General features: G+C 48.2%; 1 protein-coding gene across 11 annotated transcripts in view; it reads left to right on the top strand.

Moving 5' to 3' along the window:
- TNIK (TRAF2 and NCK interacting kinase) overlaps nucleotides 1-25,313 on the top strand; it is a 168,616-nt gene that overhangs the window by 79,218 nt on the left and 64,085 nt on the right. For all 11 annotated transcript variants that reach the window (XM_030027622.2, XM_030027623.2, XM_030027630.2 and 8 more), the window contains 3 exons: nucleotides 10,933-10,989; nucleotides 15,768-15,893; nucleotides 24,246-24,356. In XM_030027622.2, the coding sequence (XP_029883482.1) occupies nucleotides 10,933-10,989; nucleotides 15,768-15,893; nucleotides 24,246-24,356 (294 nt within the window). The remainder of the gene's footprint in view (nucleotides 1-10,932; nucleotides 10,990-15,767; nucleotides 15,894-24,245; nucleotides 24,357-25,313) is intronic.

The following is a 25,313-nucleotide window of genomic DNA, read 5'->3' as shown; positions in this document are numbered from 1 at the left end:
TTACAAAGTCATTGGGCTCAGGGGAGCGCCTCAGCCCTCCGTAGCACTAGATGTGGGGTTACTTATGTCATTCTTATACTTATTTTCCTAATGCTAAGACCTAAGTCACCCAAGAGATGAACGTGAAAGCTTCTGACAGTTGTTGCGTTTTATCCTATGCCCCATGAAACGTAAGTACCTTTATCGGCTTGCTCTTGTTATTTCTACCACTCTGAGACAGGGACTTGGAGTCTTGCTTACAATGGATGAGGTATGAAGCCTGAATGTACGAATTGGCTCAGATGCCAGTCAGCCTTGCCAAATGGTCAGGAGTCAAGGTGGTTAGACCTGAACTGATCCAAGTGTTAGCAGGACTGGAGAGGTTCAGAGAGTGAGGCAGCGGAAGGTTTGTAAGGATGGCTTGCTTAGAAATTGGTTCAAGGTAACTGGACAAATATCCTGGCTCCTGCTGTGCAGTTTCAGCCATTACCAGCAATGGGACTGGACGTCAGAAGTTCAGCCCAAATTTCTCCTGGATTTGGGACGTTAGGGTTGGTGCACAGAAGAACTCGGTGGGTTTGTGTTCAGGCTCCTTTCTGCAAGCTGAGCGCTGTGGGTGAAAGAGGCGAGAGCCCTGTTTAAGTGCCTTGATAACCACTGCTGAAGTGCCTGGTTATCAAATCTGGAGAGATCCAAGGTGGGACCCCGGGAGCTCATCCTGGGTCATCATGTCTGCAGAGAAACATAGGGCCATGGGAGGATGTGGGCATACGCAGCTGTACCGTGCTGGGAGCTGAGATAAAAGAAATATTGCCCTGCAGTTATATGGAGAAACAGGGACGGGAAAAACTTGGGCTGGGAAAGCAGGCTGGGCTGCACAGTCAGCTTGGGTAATTCATGTAGACGGGGCCACGGTCGTTTTATGCCATTGGCAATTTGATGAAATGCAATGGAAGCCCTTCGTGGAAAACCGTTGACAGCCATAGAGGTAAATTTCCTGGATTAAAATGTTGGGAAATCACCAAGAATAGATTTGGGTTTTCCTTCATACTCAGTTTTCCTTACACAGAGACAAAAAAAAAAAAAAAAAAAAAAAAATCTCAATTGGCTTTAGATAACAGATACCTCTGTTACCTGGCTCCCTTGTGGCTCCCTCCTGCCACCAGTGCCGTCCGTCCCTGCTGCCAGAGAGGGTGCTGAGCACTCAGGTTCACGGGAGGTGGTTCTCTCCACTGTTTGTTGGTTGAACAACCACCTTGCGCTTTACGTGCCACCTCCAAAATTGGATCTTGCTACTATGAAACTAGAGCCGAAGTCAAGCAGATGGCACTGAAGAGGTGTTTCAAGAAATCACATTTCCATCAGCATGTGTAGTGTTTTTTCCGCAAGGGCCATTTTTTTAACTCAGCTGCAGTTTGCAAGACAGTTACTGATTTGGGGCATGGATTAAAGAGCAAGTGAAACTTCCTGTGTTGAAATGCAGCTGTTTAATGCGTGGCACAGATAAATGGGGTACCAAAAGCCTGAGGAGAATGAGGGGTACCTACGTCTGTCCAGTCTTCTGGGATGAATTGCCATGGGAGGTGGCAGCGCGCATTTGCAGGTATTAAGCCCTCCGTGCCCTGCAGCAGGGACCACGTTCGGAGCAATCTGTTTTGAAAGTACCGTTTTTTCTACAAATACAGAAGAAACAGCAGCAGCCCTGCAAAAGCACGTTGCGTGGTGGAGACCTTGCTGGTGCCCCGGAGCTCTGGACACAGCAGCTCGCTCTCATCCTGAAGCGTATAGTCTGAGGTCAGGAGCAGCCCCAGTAATTACAGGGAAGGGCTTAGAGAGCTCCCTGGTGTCCTGGGACATCCATTCCTGTATCCTGCTCAGGGTCAGCTTCACCTCGGATGGGAACTGGTGCCCTGAAGCTGGTGGGCTCATCCTGGAGTTTGGGTTTGAACGCAGAAACCAGTGTGGTTCTGGCCATGATAAAGCCAAGGTGCCCCGGGACCGTGCAGAAATGGTTGGCTGTGGGGCAAACTGGGTTGCATACAGCAAAAGGACACGGAAATCGGGGTCTGCCTGGTGTTGGCAGATACGAAAGCTCCCTGCTGCAGTCCAGACCTGGCCAGGTTTGTGGTGGTCTCCTGCTACGTGTCAAGCAGCAAGGGTCTGGAGGAAGGTGTCAGCCGGAGGAACAGCCTGGCCCATCGGAGGAGGCTGTGTCTTTTTTGGGCCACCCTCGAGAGCCAAGCATCTCCCTTTTGAGGACTGGGTGTTCCTGGCCCACGTGGGCAGCGCCGTTCCCTCCGTGGCTCCATGCTTCCCCCTTGGAAGGAGCAACCTGGTGCTGCTCTCGGAGACGCGGCCCGTGTGAAAGGGTGCCTTGTGGGTCTCCTAAACGGAGATTTAATTTTAGTTATGAATACTGCAGTGTTGAATAGGCAGTGATGTGAAACAGAAGCACAGTGGGGGTGTTAAAGGGTGGTAATAACATGGCTGTCATGAACTAATGTTATTGGGAACAGACTGTACTGCCTTCTTTTAGCTGCAAAAATGTGCGCTCGCGGAGAAGCAGAGGAACCGGGGGGCAAAGGGAGGACGGGCTGTGTGTGTGTGGGGGGGAAGGAGCATCCCCAGGGACCGGCCGCTGCCCTCCCTGCCCAGGGGGGATGCAGGCGATGGGCTCTGCTCCCCTCGGCAGAGCATCGTGGGGATTGCCCCCGCGCCGGGAGCTGCCGTGTCGGATCTGGGCATGCTGGGGGTGCCGGAGCAAAGAGCAAAGCTCGTGTGGGGCCTTGGGAAAGTTGCAAGGGGTCCAGCGGTAACCGGTGGCATCCCTTTCCTCCTCTATCCCGCTGCTGCTCCTTTGAATCCTGCTGCCTGCAGCGTGGGACCAGCTCTGGGAATATTTTCCTAAGGTGCTGTTTGTCCGTCTTTTTTTTATACATTGCTCTTTGTCAGGATCATCTCTCTTTGGTGCGTCAGGTTTCCGTAGGCTGCTCCTTGCACCCACTTTTGGTGTATTTGCTATCAGTTGTTGATCTCTGTCTCTGCTCCATGCTGTTATGCTCAGTCCACTCATCTTCCAGCCTAGACCTGCTCTTGTTGAGGCTTTGACCTCCTTTTAGGAGAGCGGTGTTAGTTCCTGTGTCCTGGGAAAGCCCCGCCAAATGCAGAAACATCTTGAAATCTGGTCTGCCACAAGATTTACTGTGACCGTGAAGCGCAGCTCTTCAAAACCTACAGCTTCAAGTGCTTGTGGACAAAATCTGTGCATAGTCCTTGCTGTGAGCGTGGAGCAGATACGCAACCCCCCATTGCCAGTTTAAATGGTGGTAATGCTGCGGAGAGGGGGAAGTGCTTTCTAACCCGTGGTTTTCCCTGGGTAGGAATTAGAAAGGGTGCAAGCCACATCTAGAGGAACTGTCTACAGAAACTTCTGGAAGAATTTGGGATCTCTGAGGCTGTTTTAAGACCTCTTGGGCTGATGGTTTTATCTATGGAAGAGGGAAACCTCTCAGTTCTTCCTGAGCTGGAAGAGGGCTGGTGTCTCCAACCTCCTTTGAACTACAAGAGGGATAGGGGACGGCATGAGTGGTGTAAAGGATGTGTTTCCCTTCTATATAAGGGAATATAAGATTATAGTCTTGCTCACCTGTATAATATAGTGCATGTTATTTCTGGAGATGAATAATATGCTAATTTAACAATTTAGCTTGTTAATCTAATAATCCTGCCTTCTTTACTTAACGTCAGACCTATTGTGGAGCTGCAGTAATGGAATTGCAGCTCTCCCAGCTGCACGGCCCTGATCAGAGCTTGGATTGATACAGAGGATTAGAAATACTTCAGTCCAAAGGTCAGCTTTGTTCGGTCAACACAGAGCATTAGCTTGGCCCTGTGCAATTAGACGTCTGTGCTGGGAGAGGATTTATGCCTTTCCAAGGGGAAGCTCTGGTTGTTCAGTCCAAACTGAAGTATTAATAAAAATGCCCAGCTGAGGAGGAAAAAAAAAAAAGAAAAAAAAAAATCCACTTTATTTTTGTTTCTCTTTTGAGTTTTTTTGAATGTTTTCCAGGTTTTTACTTTTTAAAATGTTAGAAAAGATGACAGATGTAAGGGAGGATTGGCTATGAGTGAAATTTGTGCTTGTCCTGCTCAGTGAAGGTCTTCTGCTCTCCAAAAGCAGCCCAAGGGGTAGCAGCAGGTTGGCCAGAGGTAAAGAGCCGTGCTTGAGTGAGCAACCAGCTTTCTGCAGGAGAGCTCAGGAGAACAAGGGAGCAACTCTGGAAGCATCATCTGGCCAGCAAATGAGATGTCGAGCATTGGATGCACCCTTTTATCTTTTTCATAGATTTTTCCATTTCTGGTGTCAAAGCATTGGAGTTTCAGGCGTGCTGTGTATATGGGAGGATGCTGTTTGCAGAGAGTGTGTTGAAGCCTGGGGGGAACAGAGGGTGTTTTAGGTAGCCCCACAAGCAGGTGGAGTTTGCCCTAAGTGGAAAGAAACTGCATCAAGTCAGTCGTGTCCTTTAGTGCCCTGGGGCAGCGGGAATGCTCTGAAGGTCTCACAAAGCTGTTTGTGAACCCAAGAAATGATAGAGAGGTGGAAATGCGTGCCGTTGGAGGGAGATGTACTGCTGTCGTGGTCATGCTATTTCTCTCCAAAAGGGCAGGACAAGCTCCTGCTGCAAAGGGCAGAGGTTTTGCTGCAGTGTTTGGCTGAAAGGCAGTGAGATGGAGTTGAGTCCCTGGCCGGGGTGAGGACCTGGTCCCCAGTCTGCAGGGTTGTCCTGAGTCCCCACTGGCTTGGAATCCCCCTGCCAGTATCTGGGGTCGAGTGCAGGCAGGAACTATAAGGTTTGGCTCATGATTGCTCTGTTTTAATCAAACTGATATTTTACTCTTTGTTAAAATAAACTTTTTCCCCATCCTGTGGTATGACTCACTTCTTCTTATGCTGACCTGGTATTTAGAGTATCTGATGTTTTAATTACCTTCTCGGAGACATGGATTTATTTTAGATACGTTTGTGGAGATGTGTAAACCAAGCAAAGCTAGAGCACATCATTTATAAAACCGCTTCTTTCAGAGACTGCTGAATTTTCACGCTAGGATGAGCCTGGTTTTCCATCAGTAAGTATTTTAGCCCCTTAAACTAGTTGGAGGGGGGTTTTTTGGCACCCTTGAGATTGTTTTCAATGGGAAACGAAGTATATAAATGTGCCCATACTCTGTAAAAGCCGAGAACAAATCACACCAGGTGCTATAAAATGGTCTAATTTACTGCAGGATGGCAGTTCGGATGCACAGCTCCTGTTGGAAGGCAAAGTTCCTTCTCCCAGGAAAAACTGGATGCAATTTTCGGTGTGTTAGTGCTGAAATGCCTTCATGCTTAGCTTCGTCTTGGACGGAGTCCCTGAATTCCCTCGAACTAGGGGAAAAAAAGGAACTGGCAGGACCCGGACCAGGGACCTGCATGAAGTTCTGGCCCATCCCAGGAGAGCTCCACTGCAGAAGTTCTGGGATACAGAAACAGAGTCCGGAGATGAGACTCACCAGTGAACACCTTGACAGTGTGCCTGCAGAAGTAGAGCTTGACAAAGAGTTTGTTGTAGGTAGCGCACATCAAAAATGATATGTTAATGTAGAAAAATGAACTGATGATTTCTCACCTGGCAAAATCTCTGGTGTCCCACGCCGTTCCCGTTGTAGGAAGAATATGTGTATGCTGAAGTTGGTGGTGTCGAGGATGCGCTGTCTAATGGCACGGTTTAAAGGCAGGAGTTGGCCAGTAGAAAGGGCAGTTGTTGGGTTGCTGGCATCAGTTTGGTATTTTAACTGCAACAAAAATGTAATGGAAGAAGATTAGTTGGGAGGCTTCTGTCCTGCCACAGTGGGAATATTTGGACTTTTATGAGACTTTTTGTTATTTATCTCAACGCACTGAGATCTCTGCATGAAACGGAGTGTTTCTTGGGTTATACTTTCTCAGCGGTGAGGGGTGGTATTGTAGTCTGGTCCCAGCAAGGCTGTTCGTGTTAATATTTCTGCAGCGCCTTGCAAGAGCACCCTAATCCCACTTGTTTTAATATTTACATGTTACATGACTAGGGCATTGCAAAATGACTGGATCCCAAGTGTTTTGCTTTAAAGTATCAGACATACAACAGGGTTACTCCATTAAATGCCTGCTATGGGGATTATGTATGCATGGGGGGTTGGAGGCTGGGTGCCTTGACTGGGAGGTTTAAGAGACAATGCTCTGCCCAGCTGAAGAAAATGGGAGCTCTGCCTTTCTCAAGAGAGTGACAATTCTGGTTGTGTCCCACTGGTTGCAGCAGGTGGTGGGTCATGTATTTTGTTGAATGAATAGGAGCAGACAGCAGAAGTTAAGTAAATATGGTGGGATACAGTTCTGGGTACAGAAATGGCAGTTTTTGCTTAAAGGTGAAATCCATGCTTGTGCAAGAAAAATTTTAAAAAGCAACAGTCAATCATCTTCCTTCTGTCCTTAAAATGCGGACTTGAATTTTGGGCCAGAATATGCAGTTTTTGTGTACAAAGGCTGATATTGAGGCCAGGGTTTGTTTATTTAGTAAATATAATGCCTGAATGCATCAATTGATGTTTAAAAGTGTTTACCAATGTTCCCATCGTGTGCTGGTCCATTATGCTTTATGGAGTGTGAGGACCACAACCTTTGAAGAAAAAACTTGTGGTGCCTGCTTCATTTGCAGAAATTAGTCTTAATACTTGACATTATCAAGTTAGTGATAGTTGATATAACATTTTGAGAGTAATTAGGAGCATGAATTTATGCTCAGATGGATGTTTAATTAAAAACCGTGGCAGCTTTGAAGTTCACGCTTCAATAATCTTGAGGCTGAAATGTGGGTTTATACCCAAGTGAACCTTGACAGCAAATCTGGAAAGGGGAAAAACGCTTTAGTATCTCTGATTTCCTCCTATTTGTTTTATGCTGTCGCAGCCATCACAGTGTCTGTAACAGTGCCCAATTTATGAAGATGGAAGCAGATGGAGCAGTTCAGCCAGGACGTCACGTAGCCAGATGCAAAACCTGCTTCAGGGAAAGGAGCAGGGAGATGTTGGAGGATATTTGTGTATTTGAGACCTCCGGGAGCCGTACCCCGGGTGATGCTGGCAGTGGTCCTTCAAACCTTGCGGTGCTTATTGTGAACAGCCAACATGGGGCGATGAAAGTGCGTCCTGGAGATCTCTTCTCCTTCCTCTCCTTCAACTTCTGGGGGGTTCAGTCGCTGCCCTGCGTGAGTGGGGAGGGAGAGGTGGGTAAATTCATGCTTATGTCCAAAGCAAAGGTGATGCCATGCAGGAGTTTGAGCCCTGCATCAGGATGGGGCTGGTGGTGGGATAGCGGGATGTCGTGGCAGCTTGGGCTTTGGGAGGATGCCGGTCCTCTTGCATCTCTCGCTCTTATGTACGAGCAGCTGGAAGCAGCTCACCCGCCACCAACAAGCGGAAAAATCCCGAACAATGCCAGGAGACAAAGAAGGCGAGAAGACAGAATGTTACAGATTGCTAAAGAGCAGATCAGCTCCTTTTCCGCAGGCAGACAGACAACCGAGGGCTCTTGGCGTAGATTATTAAGCAGGCGGGAGGTGAGGAGGGTGCGGAGGGCAAGGGTGGCTGCAATGATTGCTGCTCCCCTCCACCCTCCTTTGCTCCTGTCGCCAAAAATGATGTTGTTGGTGTGGTCTGAAGGCTCAGAGGTGACTGCTTTATCCTGGAAGGGTTTGACCTCCTGAAGGCTTTGCCTCCGGGCAGCTGCACCCTCTCCAGCATCCCCAGGGTGAGCTCCCAAGCACAGGGGCACCAAAAAGGAGGAATTTTGAAAAAGCAGAGAATTTCTGTTGAAATTCTATGTAGGCACTTGCAGTCTTACCTGTTCTGACCCACATCTTTGCTGTTGGGGGAACAGAGGCCACCCCAGGAGCAGGAATTGGGCTCAGTCGTTTTGTGGTTTTCTTGTGGAGGCCTCTGCTCTGGCGGTGGTTTAAAGGAAAAAGCCAACAAGTTTTGATGTGTGGAGGACACGCAGGAGGTAAAAGCATATTGCAACAGGGGCTTTCTGGCACTTTTCTTGGTCTTGCTACCCCAATCCCCATTTGTAGCTTCTTAACAGTGGTTCAGGGTGCACACTGGAGAATTTAGCACTTGCCACGCATTAATTAACAATTTCAGCTTGCTTTGGCTTTGGCAGAAATGGCTCCACTGCCCGGTCCAGCTGGATACTTTGGAAAGGCTGCAGGGGCACGGATGCTTACTGCTGCGTGGCCAATGTGCAGGAGGTGGTTGGTGGCTAATGCCATCGACAGGGCTTGTTGCTGCCGTGACATCTTTTAATGTGTGCAGGTCAGATGCTAATTGTATTGCTGTATTGTATCTATCGCTTTCAGCTCTCAGTGTCTCTCTCCAACCTGTCTGTATCAGTATTGTAAACCCAAGAATGCCTGCAGTAGGGTGAAAATCAACTGGTTTTCCTAAACTGTATATGATGGTTTCACTGCAAGTATCAATGCTGAGCACTAGGTATGTTCAATTAAAAGGGACGGTTAACTGGTGAGGAAACGCCTGGTTTCCCTGGACGGAGGTTGAAATCTGCTGGGATGAAGCTCAACAAACCATCGATGCAAACAAACTGTACGAAAAGCAAATCTTTGTTCTGAAGTTCCAAGGCTAAATACTTATTGGTTCTACTTCACCTGATTTTTGCATGACCAAGTATCCCTCATGGCTTGCATTAACATACGTTTCAAAGCGGTTTATTTTGTTTTGGTAAACGTTCACACAATATTAAGATCTTACATCCATCGGTAAATACTTGGGAGGTGTATGTGACAGTGGCAGATCCCTGCAAGAATGATGGTGTGGGCGTGCAGGGCTCCTTTTCCCCTTGGCCAGTATCGGAGGTAGGCAGCAGCACTCCACCGCAGCAAGACCGGGGCAGTTCGTTAAAATACAAAATGAGGTGGTGATATGTCAAATGACGGCGGGTATAACTAGCAAATACATGGCTTGAAATGCCTCGTCTCCCTCCTCCCATTTCATGGAGGATGCAGTGTGCCGTGGTTGTGTCCGAGCACATCCCCTGCTGGTGCTCTGCTGGCTTTAATTAAAGAGTTGGTATGCGGGGGGGCTTCCTGGCCAAGCAAACAAGGATGAATTTAGGAAGGGGAGGATTCGTTTTTGCAGATCACGCTTTCTAAATAGATGGTGTCTAGCGACATGCCCCTCCTTTCCGACGGCCACATCCAGGGGATGCTTCAGCCGCAGCCTGGTGCTGCTGGGCTGCATTTTATTTTCTTATTTTTAATGTTGCGCATTTTAAAATAAAGCTCTTTTTCCGTTGTTAGAACATGCGGTTGCTCAGGACATATAAATTGTGTTAATAAATGAGCGAGGAGCCCTGGTGGGTGAATTGGCTTCCTGGTGAAGTCATAAATTTGGAGAGGATGATGCCGCCTTGCTTTGCAGCCGGCGCGTGGGCTTGCTCCCCAGCGCCGTGCCTGGAAACCCGAGGGGCCGGGGAGAGGTGCCCATGTCTGGTAATTTGGGGTTCTTGCTGGAGGCAAGATGGTGTGAAAGACCATCTCTAACCTGCAGGAGGGCTGGGAAACCCGGGCACAAACCTCAGCTCATCAACAAGCACACTGGTGGGGGGGGGTGCAGAGGAGCCTGAAATTAAGGAAAAGCTCGTATTTTTCCCTGTTTCTGCCATGCTGCAGCTTGACCCCTCTCAGCCTCTGCTCCTCGTTGTGTCCTTGATGCGTTAATTATCAATGCTGCAGGGCAGGAGCTGCTGTTCCCTGTGTCCCCTCCACCCCGTATCTCGTGTGATGGGGCCTTGGGCTGCTCCCATAGTAAGAAGTGACTGGGAAATAGGGATGCTTCCCTTTGCCTCCCAGCTCGCCTGCTGGGATCGGCGCCTGCTGGTTTTCCTGGAGAAGCAGCATCTTTTTCCTCTGACTCTGCCTGGTTTGTAAGCAGAGCGCATGCCCTCAAATGGAGAGGGGGGAATGATTTGGTATGAGCAATTTTGGTACGATGTTGTGTGATCCATTTCTCGGCAGAGGAGGAAAGGCCGGGAATTGGCTTGCTTGATAGCAGTTGTGTTGATTTTAAGACCCCATCAACAGTTTGGGCTCTTATAGTTTTCCCCATCGCTTCCAGGCATTTTTCCAGTAGGATTAATGTAGTCGAGCACTCTGCAACGAGCAGTTCATTGCAGTGATTTGCTGATTTTTCAACTGCTGAAAACCAAAGAGACCGTATGCATCGAGAGGTTTCTCTTTCTGCCCTGGTTCTCGAGCATCTCCTCTAGATGCACACTCCCTGCTTGTGCCAGTGCTGAAGGTAGGGTCACTTCCACAGCCAAGAAGCAAATCTGATTTTAAAAAACCTCTCTAGCCTGCTAACCGAGGTTTTTGCACAATAAATAAATTAGTGGACAGAGTGTATAATGGTGCCCTGCAGGCTAGGAGTTCCTGGTGTGTCCCCAGGTCCGTGAGAGCCGGGGCTCGGACACGAGGGGACCAAAGTCAGCGCCGTGTGGGTACCCCAGCCAGCACGTTTCCATCATTGCGGCTCCAGCAGACCATTTCCAGCCGAGTCATGCTCCGTGCTCAGGAGAGGCCCCGAGCTGTTTTTTTTGCATGGCTGAGCATTAAAGGATATTTCCAGCACTTGTTTGCCAGGAAAATACAGCATTGAAGGCCCTTTACTAATTAATTGTAATGGCAGGAGGAAGGGGAGGGAATTGCTTTCCCATCATGGCTGCTGTGAAGATGCTCTCGAAAAAGCAAAAAAAAAAAAAAGTGCAGATGCTGCCAGGACAAGGAGATTGTTTAAGGATGGCGTTCACCGCGAGGAAAACATTGCCACCGAGCAAAACCAAACAAACTTCTCCCTTTTCTTTTGCAGGGTCGTCATGTTAAAACAGGCCAGCTTGCTGCGATTAAGGTTATGGACGTCACCGGGGTAATGTATCCTCCTCCTCCTGCATCCTTAAATTCCAGATAAGAGGGGAAAGGGGTTGGGTGTGATACCGTGTGGGGCTTGGTGGAAGGCTTGTGTTCCTGGGAAGCAAATCCCCTTTGCCTTGATGTGATATGTGCCATTAAGAGATTTTGGTTTTAATAAATGTGTGAGAAAAAAATATTCTGGAAGAGTTTTGGAGATTAAGTAATTTTAAGCTAAAACAAAGCAGCATCCAGTTCCAGCAGTGGCTCTTTTGAATGCGTTAATAAAATCTGAACAAAACTGTAGCAACAGGATCGTGTGTTCATAACACATTTCAGTTTCTCCAAATCCATGTTTTTTACCAAAAAGCTTTTGTTCACCAAAACTACGTGCAGGTATTGTTATGAATGACTTTACTAGGCAAGTTAAATTATGCCTGTGCATCCTACTGATAAAGAGGAAAAAATGCACAGCCATGGTCTCAGAAACATGGCTCTTTTGAAACTTGTATCAGACTAAGAGAACCAAGAATTTACAAGTTATTAAATGAATAAAAAGGATTTAGGGGAAAGAATAGTTTCACCATTTCCCAGTGGCCACAAAAGAAAAAACGAGTGGAATTGCTATGATCCCTAAAAACCTAAACATGCATTTAGGAGGGTGACAGGAAAGTGGTTTTTCTTGAATAATTTTTTTTTTTTTTAAGTGCAGTATTATACCTCCCAAAGTTCCTGCCTACATAAACAATGCCAGGTTTGCGAGTAAGAATGTGTTTTGTTGTGTTTTCTCATTTTTTTACTGGAATAACACATTTCAAAATTTAGGACTCTATCCCAATCTACCCACCTTATTTTTTGAATTAATGTTTTTAATTAGCTTTCAGGAGTTCAGCACATACAGAATTGACTCACTGTGAAAGCAGTCAGCTGGCCTCAGGATTATGTTTTGAAATACCTTAGATGTTGTGGTGTAGTATTAATATCTACAGGACCTTCATCCAGGTTCTTTTTTGTGCTATCAGGTGAAATGATGCGTGGAAATAAGTCCGTAAATGTGAATGAGATTTGTTTCTGTTTACTTGCAGTATCTGCAAGTGCCATTTATCTAGTTCTTGTGGGAAGCAGGCTCTAAGGGAATGGGCAGACCCACCAAATATAACCCCGTGACATAAATAGCAATGAAATTCCCGTGGGATGAAGTCTGAAGTTACAACAAATTTAAGCTGAGAAATCAGAATATTACTTTGAGGCCAAACAGGGGCTTAAATCTGAGTCCACACTTAGTTCGGTGGTTTTAAAATACCATTACTTCCAAGCAAAGATGTTGGAGAAAAGTAGCCCAAATCTTATCCTGCCCAGTAACTATTTTCAGTCACGTCTTTAAGTAGATGACCCCGATCTAAACCATTACCTTCCAAAGCAGAGTCTCACGTCTCTGAACACCCAAGGTAGTAAATGAGATATTTGGCATGGGGTGTGTTGTTTGGGTATTTAATTATTTTCCCTTTAAGCTGCTTTTAGCCATATTAAAACATGTCAGCTATTTCTCTTTTAATACATAATGTGCAAACTGTTAAAGTCGGTCCTCTAAAAAAACGCCCTAGCTGAACTTCTGCTCTCTTCTACTTCTTCTACCCCACGGAATACCCCGTGTGGTGGCTTCTCAGCCTTGGGTGACCCCAATATTGCGTGAGCGGAGAAGTAGCTCTCTGGCAGCGGTAGCGGGATCAGCCGAGGTGCAGAGGTGGGAGACCCCTGTGTCCTCTGAAGGGATGCCACCGGCCCGTAGTCACCAACAGAAAGCTGCTCAGAGAGCAGGACCAGGCTTGGGCAGGACGAGCGATGACCACAGTGAAGACAGAGCGAACCTGTGACGTGGCAGGGCTCTGACTGTGCTTCATAGCTGTTGATGCTGAAGTCAGATCTAGAGCCGTGTCCTCCAGCCACTGCAGGAGCGGTCACGGGAGTCACTTCTGGAGTCATTTCTAAAGCTGCTCCCTGAATCATGCCTACAGCCACGTGTGGCACTTGGTCCGGGCTCGGTGCAAAGGCTGGTGGTGAAAACCCAAACGTGTCCATTCCAGTCCTTCACCACCTCCTGACACACACCGATTTCAGTGCTGCCGCTGCTTCGTTTTATCCAGATCTTCCATCCCACCTATTTTTCGAGGGTGTCCCTGATGACAGCGTGTCTTTCAGAAGCCTGCGGAGAACGGAACTAGTGTGATCATCCCAACTGTAGCCATCTGCAATTTCATGAAGTTTTTGGAGTGTAAAGCCCACATGTTTTAAGTCAGCTCTCAGACAGTGCCTCATCCTGACCACGTGCCTTGCACTAAACCCCCAAAGGCTCCTGACGACAATGCTTTGTCTAACTCATCTACGCTCTTGCTAATTATCTGTTAGGGAAGATTGCAGCATAGAGGCCCTCAGATTACAGCACTTGATCAGTTTGGGCAGCCACTGTCTCTGAATTAAGAATTTGGATTCTTTTTCCCGGGGCTGGTCCTGCTGTATGCTGCATGACCTACTTCCAGCAATTGATGTAACAGAATTGATTGATGGGGGCAAAGTGTGGCAGCAAAACCTGGTCTGTGGGTTTTGTCGGGTTTGGGGTTGGAGTAGTTACAGCAGCTCACTATGATAATTCCTTTTTCTTCCCTCCCTCGCTGGATTTGCTGGTGGTGATTGCTGGCAGTAGTCCTGCTTGGAGCAGGAGGTTGGGCTGGGGACTCCCGAGTCTGGCCGTGCAGACATGTCCTCGGGTGCCATCCACAGCTCTGACGCTTTGGGGTTTTTTTTCCCCGGTTTTGAATACTTCAACCTAAAGAGGGACTCGAGATAAAACCTTAGGCCAAGTGTCCCTGTGGCCTATCTCCGTTTTTCCTAGAAAGCCAGGTGTGAGGTGGGGGACGACTGAAGAGCTGGCTAGTGGTACTCAGGGAGCTGGTGGGGTTTTGCACTGACCGCTCCTCCTTGCTCCCAGCACCGTTGAGCATCCAGCTGCTTTTTCTGTTGCAAAGGGCCTCAATAAAAAAAAAAATCTCTGGGGCCTGATAAACTAAATGTTATATTCCCTGGTTTCCTAGGCAAATGAAAACAAGTGAAGTTGTGTTGACTGCTTGAAGGAAAGAGATGATAAAAGTCTTCCAGAATAGTCCCCGGGTTTTCCTTGTAATGTTTGGGCCCATTCCTCCTCCTCTTTGGTGCTTATGCTCTCCATGTTCTTACCAAAGATAAAATTGGAGCTTGTTTATACAAGCTCCACCTAGCTACTTCTTTTATTTGTTCCTGCTGTCCTCATCTTCACTGTTCTTCCCTGAATTCTCTCTGGAAAACTGTAGTCATTAAATCACTTTCTGTGGCAGTTTGGGAAGAAAGCCATGTTTCTGTCCGTGTTGCGTGACACCTGGTCAGGGAGCATCGCTCTTCAAGAAGAGCTGCCCCTGCAGCTTTGCTGTTCACCGGGGTGTCTTGTCCTTTGCCCATTTGTAAAACTGAAGTCAGGATGAAGCAGGTGAGGGACACGAGGGTAATAAAGAAGAATCAAGAACTAACAGCCCTTCTGGTCCTTTTATAATAAAGCTCATCGACATCAGGTCACTAACTGCTGCTCCACAGCCTGTGGAATTACAGCAGGCTGGAATTCGGTCAGCTTAAAATAAAACCAGGGCATGTTTGATGGTCATGAAAGCAAAGAGGTGGGACATGAAAACAGGCATCGGTGCAGTTCCCTTGCCTCGGCCGCTTCAGCTATTGCTGCTTTGCAGACAGGACGGAGAGGGGCCGCGACAGCCCACGGGAATGGTGCTTGTCACCAGGACCGAGTTAGTCTGGCAGAGAGTTTGTGGACAGGCAGCGTCTGCCTGCTCCCGGCGTGGTGCCACTGCACCACCAGTCCCAACTGGTGTCCCCGAACGTCCAGGGTGGGCAGGAGCGGTGTGTCGGATGGCTGGGATGCGCAGTGCGGGAGCACTTCTGCCGTGCAATGATTTCTAGAAAACCATCGTCTTGGGCCTTTGATGGGTGTAGGAGGGTGTGCTGATGCCTTACTGGGGTAACGCAAGTGTAGTTGAGCTTCAGAGCAACGCGATGCTGATGTAAATTATGATACGAATTATAAAGGAATGAGTTTAAAAAGATGGAGAAATGTCTAAACTGCTGAAGACGTGTCATTTGTCTGTGATGCCAAAGTCCGGCACTGGTGCACCTCTGGGTGGAGAGCAAGCCTCGCCGCGAGCGCTCGGTTCCTGGCCAGCCCTTCCTTTGCTTGGCCAGCGGGTACTTACGCCTGCAGATATTCAGATGCTCGGGACCTTCCCGGAGCTCTCTGCTCCCACCTGAGCTGCAGGGTTTGAAGCGGCACACGGGGATGGTGGGTCATTAACCCATGCGAGAGGACTGCTGCCTGCCTTAAACTCGGCCAGCACCTTCGGGATCCTGTTCTGGAGGAGATGCCATGATCTGAACTGTTTGGAAACGACCAGATTTCCGCACCGCCTGAAGATCTGTCCGGTTCAGGGTTCAGAAATGCAACAGGGAATGTGGCAAAGCATGTGTTTTCTCCTTAGCTTTTTGTTCAAGGAGCAACCCGTTAGTCTCCAGTCCAGACCTCAGGCTCCCAGGGCTCTGCTGCAAAAAGTGGCTGTAAAAAAGGGTGCAAGGAAACTTGGGAGAGGTCGGTCAGAAATGGGGTGCTTGGAAGTTCACCCATGTACAAAGAGAACTGCGAGCCTGTGAAGTGCAGTCTCTTAGTGCCTCTGGTTTTGTTTTTCTTTTCTTTTCGCCTCATCCCAGGATGAAGAGGAAGAGATCAAACAAGAAATTAACATGCTGAAGAAGTATTCTCACCACCGAAATATCGCTACTTATTATGGTGCTTTTATTAAAAAGAACCCACCAGGAATGGATGATCAGCTCTGGGTAAGTTGTTTTCTTTTCTTTAAAATAACTGGGTTTTAACACAAATTATTTACTCCGTGTTGTCCTTTTACCATGACCTGTATTGCACAAAAAGCCTTATTTTGCATCCGTCTTTTTCAAAGTCATGGCTTTCAAAAGGCTCTTCCTGCACCGCAAAATGCTTCTCCGTTCTGCCATAAAATCTTTGCAGGCTGGTGATAAAACCATTTTTATTCTGAATTGTCACTAACAACATCTTTGTTACAATATTCAATTGAAAATGATTCTGTCCTATGAAAATAAATGCATCCAAAAAAACAGTTGGAGGGAGCCCGGAGCGTTGCTGGGAAGATGGAGGCTGGAGGGGGGATGCTGGGCGCACGTGATTCCTGCCAGCTCTCGGCACTGCTTCTCGTGCTTAATGTTTCACGGAGCCAGTGCAGGCGAATAAAGAGGAGGGGGACGGCGAAGGGAGGGCAGGAAGGTCTGTGGCTGATCAGCCATTTCGGTAAAGATGCCTCATGTTGCTGAAGGGCTGCAAGCTGCTTTGCCTCTCCATAAATCCTTGCCTGCCTCCTCCCGCTGCTTCCTTTGTCAGTGGCTTCTCGGTTATTAATTCGGCATTCCCGGATGGCGGAGAATACAATTTAAATCCACCGTCTATCTCCGGAGACAGCCGGAGCATCGGAGCCCACCTCCTCGCCAGTGGCCGGTGCTCGCGGGGGCCGGGCAGGGCAGCAGGCACCGGAGGTCGGGGCTCCGGGCGCTGCCCTAAGGGGGATGAAAAATTAATTAGAGTTACTGTGCTGTATTCTGAGCTTGGCTGTGCTGTGGAGCAACAGCCTGCAGCACCCGTGGGCGTCTGACCAGCAGTTTGACACCTTGCTTTCGTTAGGGCAGCATTGAAGGGAAGGCTACCTTTGAGTTACCTTAAATATAACGATCTGGATGTTGTCCTGTAGTCTAAATAGCGGTTTTTTTTCCCCATGATCTTGTAAATCCCGTCAGTTCTGGGTTATCCACGGGTAGTTTCCAAAGTTTTTCTGTGCCTGAACACGATTGCTAGAGCCTAGTTTTTCAGGGGTAACAAATATCCATGGTTCATCTGGGAGACCATGGAGATACTGAAGAGCAACAGAGTGCTCTTTCCTTTAGTTTCCGTATAATCTAGGCTTTGTTTTCACAAAAGGTTCAGTGGCTTCAGCTGTTTGCCCCTGCGTCCGCATGCCAGAGCATGGCTGTGGGAACCAGGGGGGTTTGGAGGACATTCCTCCATGTCACCTGGGACAGAAATGGAGCTGATGGGCTTCTGCGCTGCTTTGTTACCCGAGACTCTCCGATACACTGAATTATTGGGAAGACCAGGGGGCTTGGACTCCAGGGGCTTTTCTTACTTGGGTGTTGGGGTTATTTTTGATGGGAACTCTTAAAAAACATGTTCTTAGCAGCTGGCCTGGGATTCAGCAAGGAGAAAGCTGTCAAGCTGAGAAATGCCTTGACGTCCCATGAAATTCCATTTGGCTTTAGCTCGTTTATAATCTGTTTAAAAAAAAAGTAAAATAGAAAACCAACCCACAACATTTCCCCTTGTGCTGCTGGAGTACCTGGGGGGAAAAACACCCCACCAACTCTGTGACAAAGCCCTCAATAGTGAGAGAAGCCTTCCCTGGAGCTGGGCTCTGCTCAGTGCCTTTATGCTGCTTGGGTCTGGGGTTAGCACGGGCTGACCAGGGAAGAGGGTTTGTTTTTCTTCTTTCCTCCAGCTCCACTGCAAAGAGCTCTTGGCATATACAAGCGTTAATAAAATAATGGTTTTTAAATGATTTGCCCATCCACAGCAGCCCAAACTTCCAAAAAAAAAACCCCAAACCCCCTCATTAGAAAACTCGTGGATTAAGAGAGGCTCTTTCATCAGTCCCCATCATCATGAAACGGCAGAGGATGCTGTACGTGCTGCATCACCTTCAGATGCCCAAAGTCAGGAGGATAACCTGGGTTTTCCCCAGCGGGTCACCCAGCCGTGCAGGGGGAGAAGGTGTTCATCACCCAGTTGTGCTGCTTGTCTCTTGCCCCCTGGGAAAGGTAGACTAGATAATCTAAATTCCCTTCCAGACCGCTCTCTCTCCTCTCAATTTTGTGGCCTTTCTCATGGGCTAGTGAAAAAAATTTTTGCAAAAGCTGCTTTTCTTGCACTGAGGAGTGCTGGGGTGTGAGGGTTTTTTAAGTCTAATCCCAGTGCTGAGGCTGGTGGAGTTATTCACGGGAAAGTTCCCCGGCCATGGAGGAGAGGTGTACTGGTGTCGCTGTGTTAAATAGCTGTTGTTTCAGGATCTGATTGAATTAGGACTTGCGTGAACTCTATCAGTCTTGCCGCACAGATAAAGGCTTGTTTATTTTTCATTGGCCCTTTGTTGAAATAAAACGGTTTCTGATAATGCCCAAGTAATTCTTTTTTATCGACATTCAGGAGGCTGATACGGAAATAAAAAACAGGGAGCTCTTTCAGTGGAGATTAAGATCTCTCGGAAACGCGGCAGGCTTCTGACATGAAGTATTGTCATCGCTTCTGCCGCGGTGATGAGCAGGTTTTTCGGTGCTGCTGCTCCATTTGATAGCAGCCACTCGCCCTGCAAGACGAGCTTACTAAACAACCAAGTTTTCCTGAAATTAAAGAGCTGCATGGAGGATATTTTAGCAGATGGCAATGGAGATGTGCATCACAAATCTGATACATTAGGAAAAAAAGGAAGTAAAAGGCATAGGGCCAACCTTTATGGAACATTTTAAAAAAATTTAAAACATAGGAGATAGGTTTATTCCTGTGTTGGATAAAGTGTTGCTTTCTGGGGGTGCTCTGGACCTTCGGGAGGGATTGTGCCTGTCTCTGACCGGGACAAGGGGGTCCTGGTTGTGTTGCAAGGGGGCAAAGAGACGGTGAGCTGCAGAAAGTGGGGAAATGACCCAGGGAATGGTGAGGACCCAGTTAATCAGTTAACTGCTGCTTCTCAGAGTTAAACTCGTTAAATTCCCCTTGCTCATCTCAGCTCTAAGGTATGAATTACTAGACTGCACATAATAACCCAGAGGGATTGTTTTGAGATATTTTGGGGGTTTTTTTTTGGTGATGGGAGATGGCGCATTCATTAGGAAGTATGAATTTGATGGGGGAGGTGACCCCATCCCGAAAGCCCCCCTCCCCAGCACGTCGCCCACCCCAACGGCTGCTGGAAGGTGCAGGCTCTCTGCTTCATTCCAAAACGCTAACACACGATATACATCCGCGGGGCGATAGGAGTGCCACTCCGCTGATGTTTTGTCATCTACCCTTGCCATCCACGGTGCGCTGAAACCATGAACGGAGAAGCCCTGCCGTGCACGGGCGGACGAGACGGGGGGGTTGCAGAGGGGGCTGAGCGGTGGCTGGCAGCAACCCAGGACAGAGCCCACCCAGGACGGAGCCCACCCAGGACAGAGCCCACCCGGCACGGTCCCTGGGGACCAGCGCTGGCTGCCGATGGATGGCTGCCATGGCAACCCTGCCTGCGCCCGGAGCTGCATCTGTCACGGAGAAGGGGAAAAATTGCTAACAGGCAGGTCGTCAAATACCTGCTCACCGCGAGCACGGCCGGGTGGCCTCCGGCGTGTCCTCTGCAGTGGGTAATCCAGGGCGGTTTGAGGGGAAGAAGGAATTAGGGTGATTTAGGGCTGGAGGCTTAAGTCAGGATGGCACCGCTGCAGCCGTGCAATGCTCAGGGCTGTCACCGCCTAGTTGCAATGCGCTTTTTCACCGTGTCGAGCTGTAGGGGCCCATTGAATCGCTGCAGGGTGGTATGGACAGAGTCACACCGGGGATCTGGAGAGCAAAAATGGGAGCAGCGAGGCTCTGTTGAAAATGGAGCAGAAGCCATCAAAGCACTGGGTTGCACCTCTGCAGCTCGGAGCAGGATTGCTCTTAATCTGCTTATAGGCACTGAAGAATATTTTTGGGCAGTTGCCGATACCTTGCATCACAGGAATTAAATCATTAAATGTTTGAGAGGGGACAGTTTTCAGTTGAGCTGTAATTCTCTCCAGTCCCTCCAAGCCCTGCAGTCCCGGGGAGGTGCGGGGGGAACGGGGCTGCTCCTCCGGTCCCCGAGCGAGAGCCTGGGGTTAGCAGAGAGGCTTTCTGCTGCTGTCTGGCTGAGTAAGCCAACGCTGTTTCATTCTCACTCCTCTTCAAAGCGATGTCAGTGCCGTAAACACTGCAAGACTGCGAGCCCAGCTCCTTTCGCTGCCATCCCTAAGCCCAAAGCTTTCAGCCTGCTCAGGACCCGTGGCAGCAGCTGCCCGCCAGCTCCCCGAGGGGCACGAATTGCTTGAGCGGCCTCGAAGTGCAGGGAGGTGCAGGCAGGGCGCAGCCAGGCAAGTCATTTATTTATGAAGGTGTGCAAGAGCAGTTCGGTGCCGCCGTTGAAGAGGGGAGAGCAGAGCAGCGCTGGCCCCGCTGCTCCCACCCAGGCGTCCCGCTGCAGCATCGCAGCCTGCTCCCGCTGTAGCACCGACACAGGCAATCAAAACCTGTGCTTATCTTCCTACGGAATATTTTAGTTGCTGCTTAGTACCAATTCGATGGCTATTTCTGTTCCTGAAATGGGCATCGGCTTTTCTGCTGATCCACCAAGTGACGGTCTCTGCGTTTTTTAATGCTCCGTCGCTGGCTCCAGGTGCCGTGATGTTCGTGATGAGGGACCCTTTTGCAAGGGAGCCAGGCGGTGGTGTGGGATGGGAGGCTTGTGTGGCCTGGGCGCAGGGGACTGCATCGCACCTGGGTTCTGTTTACACGCACAGCAGGAGGAAGGATTTCCAGGAGCCTTTAGCCTGGGGGTGCTGTGTGCTTGTTTTCTGTAAAAGAGAAGTCAAATTGTTTGTGGGGTGAGGAATAGGAACACAGAAGGGTTTGGCTTGCAGAATAAAGGAGTTGGATGGTTTGGCGGGGTTCCTCTGGACAAGTTGGAGCGGTTCACCATCAGCTGGATTGGGGTTTCTGTACGGGGGATGCTCAGGTTTGAGCCCTTCCAGGTAACGTACAGCGGCAATGGGAACAGAGGTCTTGCTGGCCATTGCCAAACTGGGGAAGGTGGTGGTTGATTTGAAAGCTGCGAGGGCTCTTAAAACAAAAAATTTGTGAGAAAGCAGGACAGAGATTTACAGCTGCTGCTTCTGAATTTGCCTTGCTTATGAAGTTTGCTGTCACTCTGATATGAAGAGCTAAGTAAATGCTAAATGAACTGTATTTAAAAATACTTCCTCAATAAGTGGCCTTGCAAATTAAATTTCAGAAGATGATCTTACCTTTAGCCCATCTTGATGATAATTTTAATTATGGTTAATAAAAATTCAATCTGCATTTCAAGTTTATTGTCTTCCCCCATCATGACTTCATCCTTTAACAAGATTGGTAATGATGCAAGTGTGTGCAGGGCAGAGCACTCACCTAGAGACGTGGGACTGGTAAGAAAGTATAAGTGCCATTTGAAGCCTTCCCTGACTATGCTAAGCTCTGCCCTAAAATCAGCTGGAACTTTTGATGCCTTTTCTTCTCTCCTGGAAGGCTGTTTTCTTGGTTTCCAACCTAAATATACCCGTAGGGTGTGGACATATTGATATTATGCCAGTATCTACCTTGTTCTTCCCCTTGTCTGGTGCTTCCCTGTCCATACTGTTGACAGTATACACTCATATCCCATAGCCATCCATCCCCTGGCTGCCTGAACAAGTCCTCAGGTCCTCTGAGAAGACCCGATCAGCTTCCTGGACCTGCTCCAGCGTGCATTTATCATTCTTGGGCTCCATCGCCCAGCAGGACATGCAGTGCGGTGGGTGAAGTCTCACCTGGCCTGTTGGTGTGACTCCTTAGCCATCATCTGTGTTTCCTCTCTTTGGAGGCTGCATTCTATGAGTTGTAGTTGGGACTTCTGTAGCATCCTTCCATCTGAGGAGCAAAGGAAACTATAAAAGTGTGAGGGGATCACGGTGCCGCTAAGCGCCACGGCAGCCAGCTTTCCTCCCGTTCCATCCAAACCTTCTGGAAACGGTGGTTTTTTTCACGTAGGGTGTCCCATCAGCAGGTGGGGATACTCCGGCAGCCTCGTCATCTTTCTGCTGTCTGTTTTCTTGGAGAACTCGTGGCAGAGCTTTCGGGAAGTGCCTTGCTGTTAGCGACACGTGCGCGCTGCTGAGCCCCCTTGGCCCCTGCCCAACTGGACCTGGAGCCTGCTGGTACTGCCAGAGATCTGCCGGTGCTGGATATTTTCCTATGGATGTTACGGGAGTGTGCAGCTCTTAAAAAGCCGAGTTGGAAACGCTCCCACTGGGAGTTTCTCTTTCCCTTTCTCTGTTTTTTTTTTTTTCTTTAATCTCCAGGAGATTTCACAATTACAGATTAGGGATACATCAGCAGGTGGCCGTATTATTCACCTCCTGGTGCAAAATTAATCTTTGCTCTGTGGAAATCAAGGACAGGGTAGAGGACTGAGTGAACTGCCAGCTCCATAAAGATAATCTGGCAAATTAATGGATGCACTGTGTACTTTTAATGGGATTTTTTCTGTCTTCCTTTAAGTGTTGTGATTGCTGTACATAGTATAGCATGCCCTTCCTCTTCCTCCTGCTCCAAACCCTAGTGAGAGCCTGTGGATGAATTTCCATGGAAGGGGACCGGAGAGGGCAGCCTTTGGGGTTGGAAAGTGTTTGTGGCTGGCTCAGCTATCCAGGGTTTTCCTTTCTGAGCTTGCTGGCCTGGTATCCCAAATGTTCGTTTAATCAGAAACATGTGCAGACACAGATATTCCCCACGTGTCAATCGTTCAAAGGGAAGAAAGAGAGCAAAAGCGACTTTGAAACCAGTTGTTCCATTATTCCCCATTCAGTGAGCAATGAGTAACCCACGACTGAGGCCGTGTCCCAGTGACCCAGCTGGATCGCTGGTCTCCTGCTGGGGTGGAAGAGCTGTAAGCGCTGCAGCGGCGTTCCTTGCCTTTGCACGGGGCAGACTTTGGCTAGTCACGCGTCTATTTCTTGAAGCCAGTTTCCTGACGTAAGAGGCATATACAAAGAATTTTTCAGCTGTCAGTTGAGGAGGAGAAGAGAAACTTAATATCAAAACTAAAGATAGGAGCATGGTCAAAGCCAACTAAGGTACAGTCTGCTCAAGTATTTTATTTAACCTGAAGGTTTATAGCAGTACTGCGTCTGGACTTCATGATCATTTATTTATTATAGTCTCTTAAATCACTGCATTTGAGCAATTTCATTAGGAGTAACCCTTCTGCAGTTTCTTTCTCTTCTTCTCTTGGCCTATGCTTTTAATAAAGTGATGTCACTTGCTTGGAGAACCTTAAATGCCATGTAAGCTTCATGTGATAAGAAACTTTAAACGTGCGCATTGAAGAATCTGGCAAGGCACAACTTGTAAGGGAATTTCTTTTAATAGCAAGCTGATCTAACTGGGAGACATGGTTTCACATCTGAGAGAAACACTTGCAGAGGTCTCGGAGGAGGCTTGTTGCGTACGCGGGCTGTGCTCGCTTTCTGGAGCACACCGACGGCTCCTCCGCGCCCTGGGGATCCATGATGTCCCTGGGAGGCAGATGTACATCCCGTGCTATTTTTATAAGGTTTATTTCACAGTTGCTCAATGACAAGTTCAAGTTTGGGCCTGAGTTAGATCGTTGTACTTCTATATTTGATATTATGAAACTCTGGAAGTGGTACAAGCGGTGGTGCCGTCTCATTTGAACCAACCTGAGCACCAGGACACCAACTCTTTCCCGGAGAGCCTGAAGCTGCATGGCAAGCTTCCCCTCAAGGAAGGTTTCCTGCTCAAAAGTGATCAAAAACAAAGACCTTCTGGTAAAAAAAAAAAAAAGTTCAAAAGCATACCTGGTTTCTAAGGTTGTAGGAAGCCTTCAAACATCTGTCTTGTTTCCTTCACATTTTCAGAGTTGAAGAACTTATATGCAAGAGGTAGAGTTTTGTTTGTATTGCTGTTGATACTAAACATTGATCATAAGTATAAAGTAGGGTATGTAGTGGTGGGGTCTGAGATTTCAAGGTTTCCAATTCCTCTGCTGATTTTCAGCGCCAGACTGATTCCTGTTTCTTGTTCCCAACCCTCTGGAGAGCACCAAGCCTTTCAAGCCTTCCAGCCTTTTACCGTTTCATTTTTATAACAAAAACCGTATGGATTACAAGCTGATAGGTTCGAGATTATGTCCCGGTGGCTCTGCGTAGCGCTGCATTGCCAAAATTGGGGTCCTGCCCTGGGATCGGGCAGCCCAGAGGATGCTGTCGGTGTCACTGCAGTAATTGCATTTTTGTTCCATTTGGCAGCTGGTGATGGAGTTCTGCGGCGCGGGCTCCGTCACCGACCTCATCAAGAACACGAAGGGGAACACTTTGAAGGAGGAGTGGATCGCCTACATCTGCAGAGAGATTTTACGGGTACGTGTCCAGAGGGAGGTAAATGTCGGGGGTTGTTGGAGTGTCGCGCTCGGTGCTCGGGGGACACGGAAAGGCTTTGGCTCTGCAGGCTTCGTGGCTGCCGCGCTGCCATGGGCTGGAGCCTCTTTGGTGCCGGTAGGCATGAATGATTCATGTGCTTGTATGATGCATAATAAATAAGCCCTGTTTAATGCCCTTTAGCTCTGTTAGTTCCCTGACTTTTAATGCTCTTTTTCCTTCAACAAAAATATAATTTCCTTCAGTATTAATAGGGCAAAGATTTATTTACATTAGAATTACATTTTCAATTAACAGAAAGGTGAGGACTAATAAAGTCCGTGGAAAGAATCTTTGTGATTAAAAAGCACCCGACGTTTTATAAATCCACATGTCTCTGGCTTTAATGAGGATGCTGCAGCTTTTATACCCACAAGACAAATGTTTGACTGGAATGTCTTAAAGTGGGCCATGCCAGAGTTTCACGTACTGGGAGATGGCAGCTTCAGCAAAGGCTTGCTTACATTTTGCGCAGCTGAGGTCAGATGATGTGATCGTAACGGTTGCCCGACATTAAAATCTATCACTCCTTGAACCAAGGTTTTGTTCAGGAGAAAACAGAAATATTGGACATGGGAAGGAAACCTGTAGAAGAGCCATTCAAGTGATAGGATGAGAGGAAACGGCCTCAAGTTGCACGAGGGAAGGTTTAGATTGGATATTAGGAAAAATTTCTTCACTGAAAGGGTTATCAAGCATTGGAACAGGCTGCCCGGGGAAGTGGTTGAGTCACCATCCCTGCAAGTGTTTAAAAGATATGGAGATGTGGTGCTTAGGGACATGGTTTAGTGGTGGACTTGGCAGTGCTAGGTTAACGGTCGGACTCGATCTTAAAGGACTTTTCCAACCTAAATGATTCTATGAAAGGAAATGAGGCAAAATGACTGCTCTGAAAAGAGG

Source organism: Aquila chrysaetos, chromosome 10, assembly GCF_900496995.4.
Source record: "Aquila chrysaetos chrysaetos chromosome 10, bAquChr1.4, whole genome shotgun sequence".
Taxonomy (NCBI): Eukaryota; Metazoa; Chordata; class Aves; order Accipitriformes; family Accipitridae; genus Aquila; species Aquila chrysaetos.
Note: the sequence above shows the minus strand (reverse complement) of the source record. Positions and strands in the feature narration are given on the sequence as shown.